Source organism: Trachurus trachurus (genome assembly GCF_905171665.1).
Source record: "Trachurus trachurus genome assembly, chromosome: 11".
In the NCBI taxonomy this organism is placed as follows: Eukaryota; Metazoa; Chordata; class Actinopteri; order Carangiformes; family Carangidae; genus Trachurus; species Trachurus trachurus.
In genome coordinates this window covers 31905464-31921886 of record NC_139904.1, presented here as the reverse complement: position 1 = coordinate 31921886, position 16423 = coordinate 31905464, and the positions used below count along the sequence as shown (strand labels likewise).

General features: G+C 42.3%; 1 protein-coding gene across 1 annotated transcript in view; it reads left to right on the top strand.

Moving 5' to 3' along the window:
• Positions 1–16423, top strand: part of khdrbs3 (KH domain containing, RNA binding, signal transduction associated 3) — a gene marked incomplete at both ends in the record, with an annotated part of 153192 nt that overhangs the window by 80126 nt on the left and 56643 nt on the right. The window contains one exon of the mRNA XM_083981899.1: positions 4889–5005. Coding sequence (XP_083838025.1) covers positions 4889–5005 — 117 coding nt within the window. The remainder of the gene's footprint in view (positions 1–4888; positions 5006–16423) is intronic.

Sequence of the window (16423 nt, the reverse complement as noted above, 5' to 3'; positions counted from 1 at the left end):
ATAAATATTTGAAATGTTGTGAACAGATACAAGTTCTGATTTCTCAGTATCAGGTAGCATGTGGACACTCATGTCATGACCAGAAATACGGTTTTTATCACAAGAAACTGTCACAACTAAGTCTTCATGTTGACTCGTTTCAGACTGTTGTATGGATTAACTACAGCTTCTCTGCATTAACAGGTTGGATTATTATATTATATTATATTATATTATATTATATTATATTATATTATATTATATTATATTATATTATATTATATTATATTATATTATATTATACATCTTTAGATCAGATGTCATTGGTTGGAACTAACTGCTGAGGGAAATGTTCTGCATTTGAAATGGATTGAACATATCACAACATCACATCACCTCAGTGTTGGAGCTTACAGCAGAAGCACAACAGAGTTGTTATCACGAAGGGCAATCAGAAGATCTGTAGTTGCATTGTGGGATATGTAAGGCAAGGCAAGGCAAGGCAATTTTATTTGTATAGCCCGTTTTTACAAACAGTTTGTCTCAAAGGGCTTTACATGGCATCGTAACAACATCCTCTGTCCTTAGACCCTCACATCGACTGAGGAAAAACTCCATGGAAACCCTTTTAACAGGGAAAAACAGGAGAAACCTCAGGGTGAGCAACAGAGGAGGGATCCCTCACCCAGGACGGACAGACGTGCAATAGATGTTGTTACAGACAAGAAAACAGTTTACAGTTTGTCACAGAATGTGCGGAATATGGAAATGTTAGCAGGGGTTGATGAAGGCAGTCTCTAGTGAGGGGAGGGGGGGGGGCAGGGAGAGCCGGTCAGCTCGATGGGAGGACTGGGTGGCAGACTGGTCCATGGGAAGGGAGGGGAGGCCGGTCTAACGGCAGGGGAAGGGGTGGGAGGGGGGCGATGCAGGCCGCGGCTGGTGCAGAGAGATGGAGCTCCGGTGGATCTGCGGAAACACAGAGAGAGAGTGCGAGACACCAAGGCCAAACTACAAAGTACAACAGAAAATGACAACAGAAAATGACAGTTTAAAAATATACTGAGGAGAGGAGAGGAGAGGAGGGGAGGGGAGGGGAGGGGAGAGGAGAGGAGAGGAGAGGAGAGGAGAGGAGAGGAGAGGAGAGGAGAGGAGAGGAGAGGAGAGGAGAGGAGAGGAGAGGAAAGGAAAGGAGAGGGCTCTGTGTAACCAGATGTGTCCCCAGCAGTCTAAGCCTATAGCAGCGTAGCTATAAAATGGTTCAGAGCTACCTGAACCAGCCCTAACTAAAAGCCCTGTCATAGAGGAAGGTCTTAAGTCTAGACTTAAATGTAGGTAGAGTGTCTGCCTCTTTGACCCATGGAGAGAGCTGGTTCCACAGTAAAGGAGCCCGGTAACTGAAGGCTCTACCTCCCAGTCTGTTTTTAGAGATACTGGGAGTCACTAACAGACCTGCGTTCTGGGAGCGGAGTGCTCTGGTAGGACAGTAAGGAATGATTAGTTCTTTCAGATAGGATGGAGCTTTATCATTAAGAGCCTTGTAAGTCAGCAGAAGGATTTTGAAGTCTATTCTAAATCCTACAGGAAGCCAGTGGAGAGAAGCTAAGGTGGGAGAGATGTGCTCTCTCTTCCTAACTCCTGTCAAAACTCTCGCTGCGGCATTCTGGACCAGCTGGAGACTCTTTAGAGAGTTTTTCGGACATCCTGACAGGAGAGAGTTGCAGTAGTCTAGCCTAGAAGTGATAAATGCATGCACTAGTTTCTCAGCATCACTCTGGGAGAGAATATTCCTAATCTTAGTGATACTGCGCAGATGGAAGAAGGCGCTTAACATAAGGACTCAATATCAGCATATCTCTGCATGTGCTGGATTGATGGTGGTGATTCTATGTGTGTTAATAAAATGGGATTCCACACAGCCAGTTGGGAGATTATTGTAATTTAAACTTGTGCTGAGGAGATAAAACCTTGTACGTGCAAATGATCTTTTCCAAGCAAAATGGATCTATAATATCTAGCTCTGAAATCTTAAAGAAATGTTAACATTATTATGACTGTCCGTACCTCAGTCTCCGCTGTTCAAGGATAAAGAGGACGTGTCACTTTTCAACATCCACTTTCTAACACAACCAGTTTCAGTTTCATTCAGCGTCTTCTGGCTGTCCGGCCGCCAAGATCCACGTTGAAGCTCACAACTTGAGAGTGGATCGAAGCGTGGACGTGATCGCCTGAGTCACCTTGTTCCTGTTGCCGCGCGCTCCTTAGCAATTAAAGCTACAGGGGAAAAAAGGAAAGCAGCGTTTTGTCGGCATGTTCTGACCCACTTTACGCCTCTCAGGCAGCTTCCATATATTATGGCTGGAGGTTGTGGGTTTCAGGCTGAGACGAAGGCCGTCGGCACCGCTACAGGCTCTAACAAGTACTGCTGCATGTTATTAGGCTAACCAGAGCTTATCAACACTATATATAATATATTTGATACATGGTTCGGGTTTGCTTTATGGGAGACATGGAAACGCAATTAGGTTTCCATCAAGGACACACAAGGTGCTAAATGAGTTAACACACTGATAATAAAACAATTTACACAGTCCATTTAAAAAAAAAAAAAGGCATACAAAGAATTTGCCAGCTCTGTCTGGTGTCCCTATGAGGTAAAATATATTGAAAACATTAAAGCAGTTCAGAGAAAAGTAACCAAATGAATCCCATGTCTGAATGTGATGTCACATGAAGAAAGATTAAGACTGACATGATTGAGATGTATAAACTTGTCCATAAAATATACGATTCCACAGTGGAGCTGGTTGTTAGTTTCTGGAATAATATGAACTAAGAGGGAACTCCTTAAAGCAGAAGTAAGCGATATTTTTGTGTTAATATAAGTCTTAAATAGTTCTATCTTCTGACAGCAATCACTTACATAGAGTGTTTGGACCGAAACACGGGTCTGTCAGTCCCTCTGCTCTGCTCTGAGCCGAGGAGAAAACTTTTCTTGTATCCTACAAGTTTTATCCAATGAGGAGAGAGAACGGCATGAAGGGCTGTGTGTGCAGCCAAGGAACGCCGTGAATGTGGTGACGTAGGGACGAGGACCAACAGATCCATGACGAGGGCGGGGGCTGCTAACTCCATCGGCCGACAAGAAGTTATGGTGCGTTCAGGGCAGCCTGTAATTCGTGTTTTTCCGACCTGTGAAGTCGTACCAGTTCGATCTGGTACGAGTTCACCGGTCAGAAGTTACGAGTGGCCGTTATAGTGACTTTCACAGGTAAAACAGGTCGGAAAAACACGAGTTGTGGGTTGCCTGGAACGCTACAAAGTCGTAAGTTGTGACTTGAAGCTGTAATTTACGATTTCAAAAGCCTGCCTGGAACGCAGCATTAGCCAAAACGACCGGATCGCTTACTTCTGCTTTAAAACTCCGACCAAAAAGGTGTCGTTGTGACAAAAGAAAACATTTTTTTGCACTTATGTAAAAGTATGGAATGAACTTCCTGAGGATGCAGTGCAGCTCCTTCAGTCAACTCTCTGAAAAATAGACTCAATCATTTCTGGTCAAATAAGGATTTTTTATATAATTATAAAGCGAGGTTATGAAGTTGTTGCCCCTGTTTGTTTTTTTGTTTGTTGTTGTTTTTCTTTGAGGTAATGTGGGAGAGTATTTTTTCAGAGTATTCTGCAGTATGTACTTAAAGGGATAGTTCAACATTTTGGCAAATTGGCCCATTGCCATAATCGCAGCATCATAGCAGTAGGTTCGTTACCTTTCATTGTCGGTGTAAGATATTTTTAGAACAGCGGAGCAGAGCCGTGAGCTGCTCAGAGCTACGCTACGGAGGCTAAAGGAATTTCTTGGTTTCCCTCATCAAACTCATCAAATACACAATCCAACAACTCCACAACGCTCTGGTGGACAAGTTGTGAGCTGCACATTCACCACGCTATGAGATAATAATCGAACGTTACGAGCCGTTTAAGAGGTAAATTCATGCAAAACCGCTGATGCGCGTTGCGTTCAGGGACAGTTTTTCAGCAAGCAGACTCTGTATTTACCCTGTATTTACCTCGAAAATGGCTCCATTTCATAACGTTCCGTTATTATCTCATAGCGTGGTGAATGTGCAGGTCACAACTTGTCCACGAGAGCGTTGTGGAGTTGTTGGATTGTGTATTTGATGAGTTTGATGAGGGAAACCAAGAAATCCCATGAGCCTCCGTAGCGTAGCTCTGAGCAGCTCACGGCTCTGCTCCGCCGTTCTAAAAATAGCTTGCACCGACAATTAAAGGTAACGAACCTACTGCTATGACTATAGGGATTATGGCAATGGGCCAATTTGCCAAAATGTTGAACCATCCCTTTAAGTGATATTATGTACTGTATGGGTTATTGAAGTTTCTAATGGTATATTTGTTGTTTAATTTCTGTATGTTGTCATTATTTTGAGTCTGATATAGAAGATCTATTGTATATCCTGTATCAGATTTTCATTAAATTTCATTAAATCTAATTAAACTATAAAAGCCTAAAAAAACAATCAATTATATGTGTGTATTTGCCAGACTGATATAAAAGAGGATCATTTTCCTTCTTTGGTTGAAAAGACTCTGACTTTATTGTTTCCTCTGCAGTACGACCTCACCGCTGTCCACACTGAATGTAATGCTGACTTTATGCTAACTTTATGCCAAGGGAATAGAACTCTCACCATGAACCTAGGTGAAGACCCCCCCTCCTGTCTCCACGGTGATTCCATCCCAGACGAGGACCAGACAGAGAAACCGCTGATAAGTTTCCGGCGGCTTCAGTGGAGTCGAGTCGCGCGTCGTGTGATTGACACGAGAAATGTCTTTGCTCTTTATCTCAAACACACAGATTGTGATTGATCCGCTCTCTCCCTCTCTGTTGCAGTTTAACTTTGTTGGCAAACTCCTCGGGCCACGCGGGAACTCGTTAAAGAGACTACAAGAGGACACTCTCACAAAGATGTCAATTCTCGGAAAAGGATCCATGAGAGACAAAGAAAAGGTAACACTCCAGTCTGTTATTTCAATTTTTATCCCTTCTCTCCTGGCTCCTGTTACTGCTTTTACTTCCACCTCTTTCCTTTTTTTTATTTGATCTGTGTCTGCTGCAGCAGTCTGTCACATGGTTTGAAGTCAAGGTGGGCTGGATGGACCTGTCTTTAAAGTTGAAAAAGAGAGATTTTAATGAAGGGGGCCCAATGAAAATCCATTTTGAATCACATTTTTGAGAAACTAATGTTTTGACTCAGGGTGACAGACGGTTCCCATCAAACTTTAGCCTCTCTGTTCACAGAGCGGTGAATCAAGGCTGCGTCTTATCATTCTATTCATTATCAATTCATCTAGCCTACTATATATATATAGAGTAACTAATACATTTGCATACATTTATGTACCAATATTACACATAGAATAAAGTCCTTAAAGCTCAGTGGTGTTTAAGTTTTTTCTGACCAATTGGAAATGGAGGAATATTCAGTTTATTATCAGATAAAACTAAAAAACAAGAAAATATTCACACATTTTAGAAGCAGAAACTACAGATATCTTTTTGCTATTTTTCTTTCCAAAAAAACCTATTAACTGATCATCTGAATGATTACAGATTAATCTTCTTTCAGTCAACTAAGTGATTCTTGTGTGTTTTGGACATGGATATATATTTTCCCACCTACTCTGATGGTTAAATTATATTTTCTGAAAACTGTCTATAATAATTGAAATTTGTGCTCAGCAGCTCCTCTGAAATGTATGATATGTTTTAGATGATTGGACCAAAACTTTAGCTAAATGAGTTTTAAATTACATGCTAATTTTCTTGTCTTCACTTTTGATTTCTCTATTATAGTTAAGAGGAAAATGATTCAAAAAGAGAAAAGAAAAGAGCAAAAGCATGTTTATATATTTGTCTGGTGTTGAAAAAGATTAGAGTCGTCACCCTTAGTAACCATAGTTAGATTTGGCTGACAGCTCTTTGGTCTCATACAGAGTAAGGACTTAAAAAAAAAAAAAAGAATGATGCTGAGGACTGCCAAACAGTTTCATGGTCAGGTTTCTCATAGTTAAAAATACCCTCTGTTTCTGCTTACAGTGGTTTTATTCTCACATGACCTCTGACACAGGTGAAGGAGAGCACAGTCCATAATGACGTGTAGGAGAAAGAGTGAATCTGTGGAAATCTTAACCATGATCCAGGTTTACAACTCTCCATCATCTTGCTCATGTGGGTAGATAAACAGTGGATGTTTAGTAGCTGTGCAGCGCCGGCTCTTTAGCAGCAGGATTGATTGAAGACTGGACCTGTTAACTGGGAATATATCGACTTCACTTAGCTCGCCGGCGTCCCTCCGCTCTCTCTGTTTGTCGGAGGTGATTTGTTGGCGGCGATGAATTTCTTTCGCCATCATACAGCACGCTCTTTTTTCTTTTTTTTTGATTACCGTGATCAATAGTCTTTGATGGTCGACTCCTCTCGTGCAAACCAAGAGCAAAAAGATCTGTCACGGAGATGTGCTGACCTCGACAGCCCTTACCTGTCGTGCATAAACCCCGCTGCGGGATTTATGACTGACAGCTTTCTCCATGCAGGGCTGCTTCCTCTTTTTTAAAGGAGACCTACTACTACTTCATCTTCAGCTGCTGCTGCTGACTTTCTGTTTCCAGCAGCACAGCGTGTCAGTGTGGCGTTGGGCACTGAGACCGCTGCAGAGGAGCAAGATGGGGCCTACTCTGTTTTTTTTTAAGCAAAGCTGTCTCTCCCTTATTGAAAGGCTCTCTTTCCTTAAAGGGATAGTATCATTTTTAAAAAAAAAAGTGGGGTTCTATGATCTACAAATAGTCCCTAAGTACTTTAATTGCAGTAGAAGACTCTCTGCACTCCTCCCGTTAGCAACGCCAGCCCATAGCCCTGCCCAGAGATTTACAACATACAAAGAAACGGCCTATTTTCGTGGCCTAAAAGAGGTTTTACCTGAAAAAAAATACACAGTTCCATTGTTCGCTATAATATAATTTTTTCCAGCCCTTCAAAGTGCAGGAAAAACACCGTTTTTATTTGGACCTAACCAACTGCTGATCGGTGGGCGCTAACCCTGGGCGGAGGGATACGTGAGATGGTTAGGTCCAAATAAAAACTGTGTTTTTCCTGCACTTTGAAGGGCTGGAAAAAATTATATTATAGCGAACAATGGAACTGTGTATTTTTTTTCAGGTAAAACCTCTTTTAGGCCGTGAAAATAGGCCGTTTCTTTGGGTCTGTTCACAACACTGTATGTTGTAAATCTCTGGGCAGGGCTATTATGGGCTGGCGTTGCTAACGGGAGGAGTGCAGAGAGTCTTCTACTGCAATTAAAGTACTTAGGGGCTATTTGTAGATCATACAACCCCACTTTAAAAAAAATGCTACTATCCCTTTAAATGACCGGTTTCTATTTATACAGATAAAATCCACACTGTGATGTACTGTAGTGTACATGCTGCTGTGTTGACTGCTAAGGAGATAATGTACAGCCTCATCCTGCTGAAGACAGGAGATGGAGATCTAATTGTGGTCTTGCTACACTCAGATAAAACCAGATGTGTTGGAGGATGAAACATGTTCACCGTTCAGTTTGTCCCCTCTTAAGCTCTTTCAGACGGTGTAAAGAGCCGAGGTAATTGCTCAAATATTTGCTGCTGCGGGACCTTGATGTGGTGCTGACAGCGGAGTGAGAGAGAGAGAGGCTGAGTCTGTGGAACCTCGGTGATGTAAAGGCGTCCGTGCTCCGCGGCCCCTACTCGTTAGCACTGTGATTAACTCATCCATTTCCTTCCACAGGACTCTGGACTCCCTCTTTAATTTCCCCGATAGACAAAAAGCAATCACATTTTCCTTCTTCGCCGTTACTTTTGGGTGAACCGCTGCCGAGAAGACGAGTTTATTTTTGTAGCGCTATAGCAGACACGAGACAAATCAAAGCACTTCACAGAGGCGTGGGAATAAGTTAAAAATAGAACCGTAAATAAGAGGAAGTAGCCTTTGAAAAGGATGAAAGGAAAATGAATAAATGAAAATATTTATCATGATTGGGAAAAAAAAGTCAGCTCAGACACATTGGGCATTGTTTTAAAATAAGCACAGCGTTGATATTAAAAAGGAACAGAAGAAAAAGCAGTGATTGAAATGAGCTGATGGTTGTTCAGTTCAGACAGAAACTAAAAGCTGCTTCACCTAGCTGGCTTCTTATTGAAGGAACATTGAGTGTGTTGCTCAGTGACTACGTTTACATGCAGTCAGTATTTGGGTTAAGGTCAATATTCCAGTTTCTGAAACATTCAGATTAACCCGTTTACATGTGTGAGCAAACAGGCTTATTCCTGTAGTAGCCTACTAGGGCTGAACAATTCTTTGGGAAATTAATCTAATTGTGATTTTTTGGACCAATATTATTTTCCTTATTCAACAGACAGAAACAATAACTGTTCTATATTATAACCAACACAATATTTGATTCATTAAACATTGGTTGGACTTTTCCTGAAGGTTTTTTTTTACAGGCTTGTTGCATGTATTAATTATCATGACAACATAACAAAGCACTGACAGATAAGCCTGATGTAAATGTTGATATGAAACTCAGCCAATCACACTCCTTGACCTGACGCTGTGCACAAATAAAAAAATAAAAAAATCGTTCCACACAATGAAATACTGCTCCTCTCTGACATTAAAGTTGAGCCTGACGTCAGTAACAGTGTGGCCATGTTGCCTGTTTTCACCCACAACTCCACTCTCACTTGCGTGACATGTGACTAGAGCATAATTACAGCCTGTGATTTCAAATTTGCGTTTTATCACATCGCAATTATGCGTTATAAGGAGGGGCCTCATAGAAAGTGTTACCAAATTGCAAATGCAATGAATGGTTCAGCCCTATTACTGACCCACCACCAGTTCTATTCTGTGTCACTTTCTCTGTTAATGGAAGGCCAGAACATTGTTTACAAGTAGTTCCTGTACTCGAAAGAGCAAGATTCCTTGCAAATAGAACATGCAGAGAACACAAATGAATGTTCCTTTCCATGGGGATATCTGATAGGCGTAAACAGGAGCAAATATTCAGGTTAGAAAAGGACTAACCCAAGAGTCGTTTTCAGGTTTTTCAAAATAGTTATTGGTGTAAGGACGTGCAACAGTTTGCATCGTGGCCCGCCGTGCAGGAGACCAGGGTTTGAACTCCACCTGGTCCAGTCTGTATACCGAACCACAACGCAGAGGCCAGATTAACATCGGCTGCATTGACATACATAACTGGGTTATTGCTAATATTCTGGTTATGAAAGCGTTATTGACTGCATGTAAATATAGTCAGTATAAGGAGAAAAGGAGTAACCCAGGGGTCTTCTTAAAAAAAAAAAAAAAGAAGGAATATGAGCATATTCCGGTTTTTCAAAAGGTTTACTGGTGTTTACATGGCCGTGCGCAACCGGGTCATTGCTAATATTCCGGTCATTAAAGTCATTAGAGTTTTGGAAAAGCGAAGTGTTTTCACACTACATTTATGAGCCTCCGCACCGTGAAATTATTTGACCGACGCAAGACAGACTCATGTTTTCATTCATCAAGAATTAAAGTCAGAGGTTGGAAGACGATCACATACCGTCGTAGTTCCCACCATAAACGGCGATTCTGCGGCGTTATTCTCATGACTCGCCACGAAACCAAAAGTAAAGAAACGCTGGTCGACTCGACCAGCATTTCCACCACCACTAATAATAACAAAATAACCATAGAGACAAAACCATATATTTATCGAAAATGGGCCCATTAACAAGTGGTAACGTAGATTCATCCACATTAACGTGAGACTTTTTTATTGTCACAGAATTTTTCGTTCTGCCGCTGGAGAAACTCCTCGTTGTCCCTTTAAAGGGTTACTGACTGCATGTGTCTCAGTCTGGAGGCTTCACAGCTCAGAATGGATTTGGACCATTTAGTACTTTATAGACAAACTAGGATTTCAAAAGAAACACCTTCATTGTCTGAGCAGATTCTAAACCCAGCTGTGTTTGCTGGGAACGGTGTAATTGAGATCATATTAAGCAGGATATGAAGAATGGGAGATAAAACGTCATGGCGACAGGGTTTTGCACCAAACTGTAAACTGGCAGCTCAGTTAATGATGATATTGACACTGTCGCACTAATCAATGGGCTGTTTTGCTCCCAATGATAAAGCGGCTACCCGAGCTATTATTATCATCATTATCTAGTTCATCATGTTGTCACATCATCTCTTCACTGTTTGCAAAGTCAGCTATTATGAAGTGCTGCATTTTTCTTTTTAACCTACGGTGGCCCAGAGAGCTCAATTCACTACAGATGAACAAATTCACAAGACAAGAAATCAGTTCCACTCCTAATGGATGTACTTGAATGGGCGTGATATGATATAACAACACACACTCAACTTCAAATGTCACAACACAGACACTTGTCGTCAGGACCAGTCAGTAAATGCTGTCCATTGTTTTTTAGTTTATTTTTAGTTCAGTTTTCTGTCTTTGTCACATCACTTCCTGTTTTGTTTTTAAAGCAACACTATTATGTAGTTTTTCAAACTTGAAATCATATTTTAAAACTAATTTAAAGGGACAATGAGGAGTTTCTATTTGGTTATAAAAAAGTCTCACATTAATGTGGATGAATCTACGTTACCACTTGTTAATGGACCCATTTCGGATAAATATATAGTTTTGTCTCTATGGTTATTTTGTTATTATTAGTGGTGGTGGAAATGCTGGTCGAGCCGACCAGCGTTTCTTTACTTTCGGTTTCGTGGCGAGTCATGAGAATAACGCCGCCGAATCAATGAAAACATGAGTCTGTCTTGCGCCGGTCAAAGAATTTCACGGTGCGCGGAGGCTCATAAATGTAGTGTGAAAACACTTCGCTTTTCCAAAACTCCTCGTTGCCCCTTTAAAGTGGTAGAACAATGGTGAATAGGATGAATCGTGACGCTGCTGCAGCCTGAGCGGGGCCACGCCGGCTGAAACTGAACTGTAACTTTCCTGATGGGGGAGGAATACAGTTTCTAGAGGTGGGAATCCAGACTTGGATCAATTACTTGGCATCATGTGCATGTCTGCTTAATGATTCCGCTTATTCTGCTTTTTTCTTTTTGCTAATTTTTTCTTTTCTTTCTTCAAACATCCTGCCTTTCCGACAGTTCCTTTATTAGCGTCTTTTTTCCCAAAAAATATTTAGCATTGGTTGGGTTTAGGCCATGAAGGAAGGAGTTGGTTAAGTTTAGTAAAAAGAGCAGGTAGAGGCTAGACAGGCCAGATAGAGAGAGAGTCTAGATACGTAGGAGCGATCCTCATTTAAAAATGAATGTTATATGAAAACTAAAGCTGACTAGTGAGAAAAATACAGACGTGAGAAAACCATGAAATTGAAAGTCCTGTAAAGCTGCAGCACAGGCCACAGTGGTGTATGTTAACCTAAAAACTATGTATGGTAACCTCTCCAGGCAGGTCAGTCCTGTCAGAGTCATTAATGCAAACAAACCCACTTCTCTTTTATTCCCTCACCCAATGAGAATTTATAAGATAATCGATAAGGAATCATATCGATAAGCAATATCAATAATGGAATCAGAATTGCTAAATTCTTATCAATTTCCATCCCTATACACAATGCACTTCCACTTTCCCTTTGTGACTGTGTCTGCATTTGACAGTTTGTGTGTATTGGCAGCACGCGTTGTCAAACTGATGAGGGCATTTTCTGAAATAGCTTGTTTGTCTGTTTGTATGTATTTTGAGCTCTCAGGGCCACCGTAAAGGCAAGGTAAGGCAAGGCATAGCACATTTCATCCCAAGGCAACTCAATGTGCTTAACATAAAGACAAAACATAAAAAAAAGAGAGAGAAGCATAAAACAGAATAAAAACAAACACAAAAAACAGAGTTGAAAGCAAAAGCAAATAAAAGAAAATAGATCAAGTTTTTGTTCTTAAAAAGAGCTCAGCTGTAAGCACGTGAAAAGAGAAATGTTTTTAACCTGGTCACTCCTTGTCTTGCCTACAGTGTAGATGCAGAGCCTCCCTTCGTCGGTTGAGATTTGGAGTCCTGCTGCCAAGCCGAGGCTGCTAGATACATTTGTTGAGAATCTACAGTATGGGAGTGTATGATTGTATTAGTGTTAAAGAGGAAATCTGCTCTTTGTGTCTGTAATCCACTTTGAGTGTCAGAGGTGTAGATAAACAAGGCCGATGATGTCTGCGCTGTTTTATAAAGCGTGATGCATCACCTGCCGTTTAGCCGCCGCATAACAGAACACAATAGAACCTCTCCTCCTTTTCTAATGTCTGGCCTTAAATATTTCATTTGAATGTGCACGCATAGATTTCAACATTATTCACCTTGGAGCTCCTGTGTCCAAGGCGTCCTGGCCCCTCTGTTTCCAGGGTGAACCACTTTTCATAAGCAGATTTACTGAGAGAGAGAGAGAGAAACAGGAGGAAGATGCTGGCAGTAGATATGAGAAACAGACAGCTCTAATCTCCTGCCGTGGGCTGCTTAGCTGCTAAAGCACTGAGCTGGATCACGGATGCTTCTTATCAGCGCTGGGAGAAGAGTTCCCATGTATGAGAACTGCTCCAATATCAACTGTATCATATGCAAATGATGCAGATTGCTTTCAAACAAAATGACACTGGACATGTCGCATAGATCATACGATTGTAGAGACGGACTAAAAGTAGGGATACTTTCTTTAAAAAAAATTGAAAATCCTGAAATGATTTATGCTTACATTACAGTAGATTATTTCCTCAGTTTTTTTGTTGTTGTTTTGGCTGTTGATAGTTAAAGCCCTTTTTTTTTCATGTGAATAAACCAAGAACAAATAATATTGAAGAGGAGATAGAGATCTGCATCCCGGCTCAACACCGTTAGCGCTGCATGGTGCTATGTGCAAAGCAGCCCTCTGCTCGTAAAGCACAGATTTATGGGGGAAATTAACATATCATTAACATACCACAGGCACTCTTAAAAGAAGGTTATTTATAATTAGGTGACATCAGAGACATGGGTTTGCACGGCGCTGGGAGAGGGAGAAGGGGGGAAAGGAAGTTGCCGCCATTGGAAAGGCCCTGGAGAAGACTTTTTTTCTTCTTTTTTTTGAAAAAGAAAAAAAGAGGAAACTGGGACGCCAAACCTGTTGTTTCCTTTGTGTAATGTGTTGGGAGACGTTTGGGGGTTCTTGCTGTCCTATTTCTTGCCATTAGTAAGACTACAGTGGCCTGCTTCTGTCAGGTCTGAACGGCCTGCGCGACCCCTCACTGTTTACACGCCTTTCTTCTCCTGTTGAAATCAAAATGAACTGTGCTTGTGCCGTCCGAGGTCGAGAGGAGCCACTTACATCTGCTCCACTTTCACAGATTTGACTGCTGCTTCATGCCTGCTTACACCTGCTTAAAGCTAAAGCCTGTTCCTCTGCGCTGGCGGCAACAGGTGACTGGGTTGGTATGGAAAAGAAATGGCCGATTGTTGTTTGTGTGACTCAGACGCTGACCATTTTCTCCTGTTAAAGTGAGTTACTCTTTGATTTGTGTGGTTGGGTTTGATGCATGGCAAGAAGGACTTGATGTGAGCTGTGAGTCTGGTGCAGCAGTTGTTCTTCACAGCATATTGGCAGTGACAGCCGCCGCCTGTGTGACCTGATGAGCCCATCAGCAAAAGGCTTCAGAACATAGACTGTAGTCAGAATGGACGTAGCACCGTGACGTCACCCATTGGTTTGGGGGAGTCTGTTTTGTGCCGCTACTACGGAGGTTTGAGCTGCGCCATGTTGGATTCTACTTGCCATATTTGGTGCGGTGCGGCCGTTAGCCAGCCGAGAACCCGCCCACTGGCCTCGAAGCAGCGGTCTCTGGACCTGTCACTCAATGTTTCCGCGCCCTGATTGGCCAGAATTTTAACCTAATAACAGTAAAACGGTAGAGTTTTAAAAAAAATTCACCCCCCTCAGAGTGTGTGCGGGGGTAGAAACTCGGTTGAGACGAAAAAAATAAAATGTACCAGGCTGTAAATATGTTTTATTAAGCTGTAAAGTCGGCTATTTTAACATGGGGCTCAATTGACCCTTCGCGTAAGCCCCGCCCCCTTGGTTACTGTTGCTACGGCGGGCAAGCTTTCACTCCCAGCCATGCTCCTGGCAGTATTTGGTATCGATTTCAAAGGAAATATCAGCAAATGTCTGGATAAACTGTTCTGAGATAATAGAGAGAAGAAGTCACAAAGATCATTCAGAGTTTTCAGTGACGTGACTCGCGCAGGAGGATAAAACATCTGTTCAACGACACGACTGGACAATGTACAGAGCAGCAGTAAGGACCGGTAATTTTACCGTCTATCAACCCACCAAGACTTAGGTCATCTCACTGGTCATGAAACGTTGTCAAACTGCAAGTTTTTGGGCGATTGTGAACCACATACAGCTTTCACTGCTGTTTTTTTCTCTCCCACCGCTGTATCAGTCAGTGAAAGCAGTCCCTGCCTGGAGGATCCCTCGCCTGAAAGCCCAGGTAAAAGCCCTAAAAGTACAGCTGTCATGTCGAAGGTGAACATATGGTTATCCCCATATTTACACTTGCTCAAGTCGAAAAAAAAGTCAGCTCGTATCTGAACATCTCTATATTGCTGCTGCCGCCGCCGCCGTAGTAGCAGCAACAACAACAACATCCTTCTCTACAAACAAATGTTTTTCGTCCTAGTCTCAAAATGTGTCCACAAAAGCAAACGTAATGACTCGCTGCGGAAAGCTTGCCAGGCCTATAGTTACGGTTGCTAACGTAGGATTGGACAATAGCCGTTTGTGGGAGGAGTTGGCGAAGGGTCAATTGGAGTTGCTCCCTTCTGGAGCCAGATTGCAGGATTGCAGTTTTTTGAACGCGGAAGTGGTCTTCACTTCTCAGACCGACAACTGCCCCCTTGCTTCAGAATCAGGATTTCCATGTGTTCACTGTATTGTTTTATGACCTTTCCCATCAGCCTTTGCTGCACTTTCTTATTTGTATCAAAGACGGTGTCAGTGCCCGATCCGTACCCGGAATACGATCCGTTCCAGATCCGTTCTGCGCATGCGCACGCACATGCACCCACATGCGCACTTCCCCCCCTCTTTTAGTTTACGGCAGACACCGCGGATATGGATGAAAACACAGACGGTCTATGAGGAAAAACACAAGCACGTCGCAACGAATTCCCCTCTGTTCTATTTCTGATTAAATTAAATGTAATACAGACCGATCAGTTAATTGTAAAACACTTATTTATTGACGTAAATGTTTTCATTTACACAAACTAATCAATGAGACCATAAATTAATCTGCTCGCTTTCTCCACCGGCATGACGACGTCTGGGTGACCGGTCGATCACAGGTTCGATCCCCTCAGCCGGCCGGCTGCTGCCATCTGAGATGAGCCGAGCAGCGAGCTAACGTTAGCTCCCGGTGGCTACTCCCAGTAGCTCTGCACTTCTCCCAAAACCTCGGAGCAAACTTCCAAACAGACGTCAGTTGGATAAACTGACCACAGATTAGGACTCTAAACTGTGACTTTCTCGCATGAAAAAATATTTAAAATTAATAAAGTGACGTTTTAACAACGCTACGGCGGACTTTTAGCTGCTCTACTGCTAGGCTATCAGTTAGCATAGCTTTGAAGCTAATGCCGTAAAACGGCGCATGCGCAGAAGTGCTGGAACGGATCGTGTTCCGGGTACGGATCGGGCACTGACAGACGGTTTATAAACCAAGACCTTCCATGAGGAGTCAGCTTCCTGTATGATGTCACTAGGCTTCTGCTCGGCCACGCCCCTTTAGGGAGACCAGAGGCAGCCTGGAGTGTATTGACTCCAATGGGACAATTTAACGTGAACACAGATTATGGTCTGTCCTTTCTCCCCACAGTCACTTAAGTAAATTTTGGACTCATTTTTCACAAGCCACATCTCTTCTGAACAGTTTGACACCAAAATGGTAATTTTCAGACGGACACATCAGGAGAAAATCCACTTTGTTCAAGACCTGTCTCTGTCTCTACGACACACTCTCGCCAGATTTGGCACAGATCTCCTAGGCAACGTCAAACAAACGGCTGCGAACTCCCGTGAAAATGATTTAAATTATTTTTGTCATGTTAAATATGACTGTTAGTGGTGTAAATATTTAATGTTATCATAAGAAAATATAAACATCTCACTTTCATCTACCTACAAATTGTATAAATCCACACACACGATCACAGACGAGGTGGTGACGGTTGGCCACGCCCACTTAGAGAGACAGGAAGTGAAACCATTTCTATCATTGGAGCAGCTGCTCATGGAGTATCTTTCCATTTATTGAATATCTTTGTTTGTATGCTTACATTTG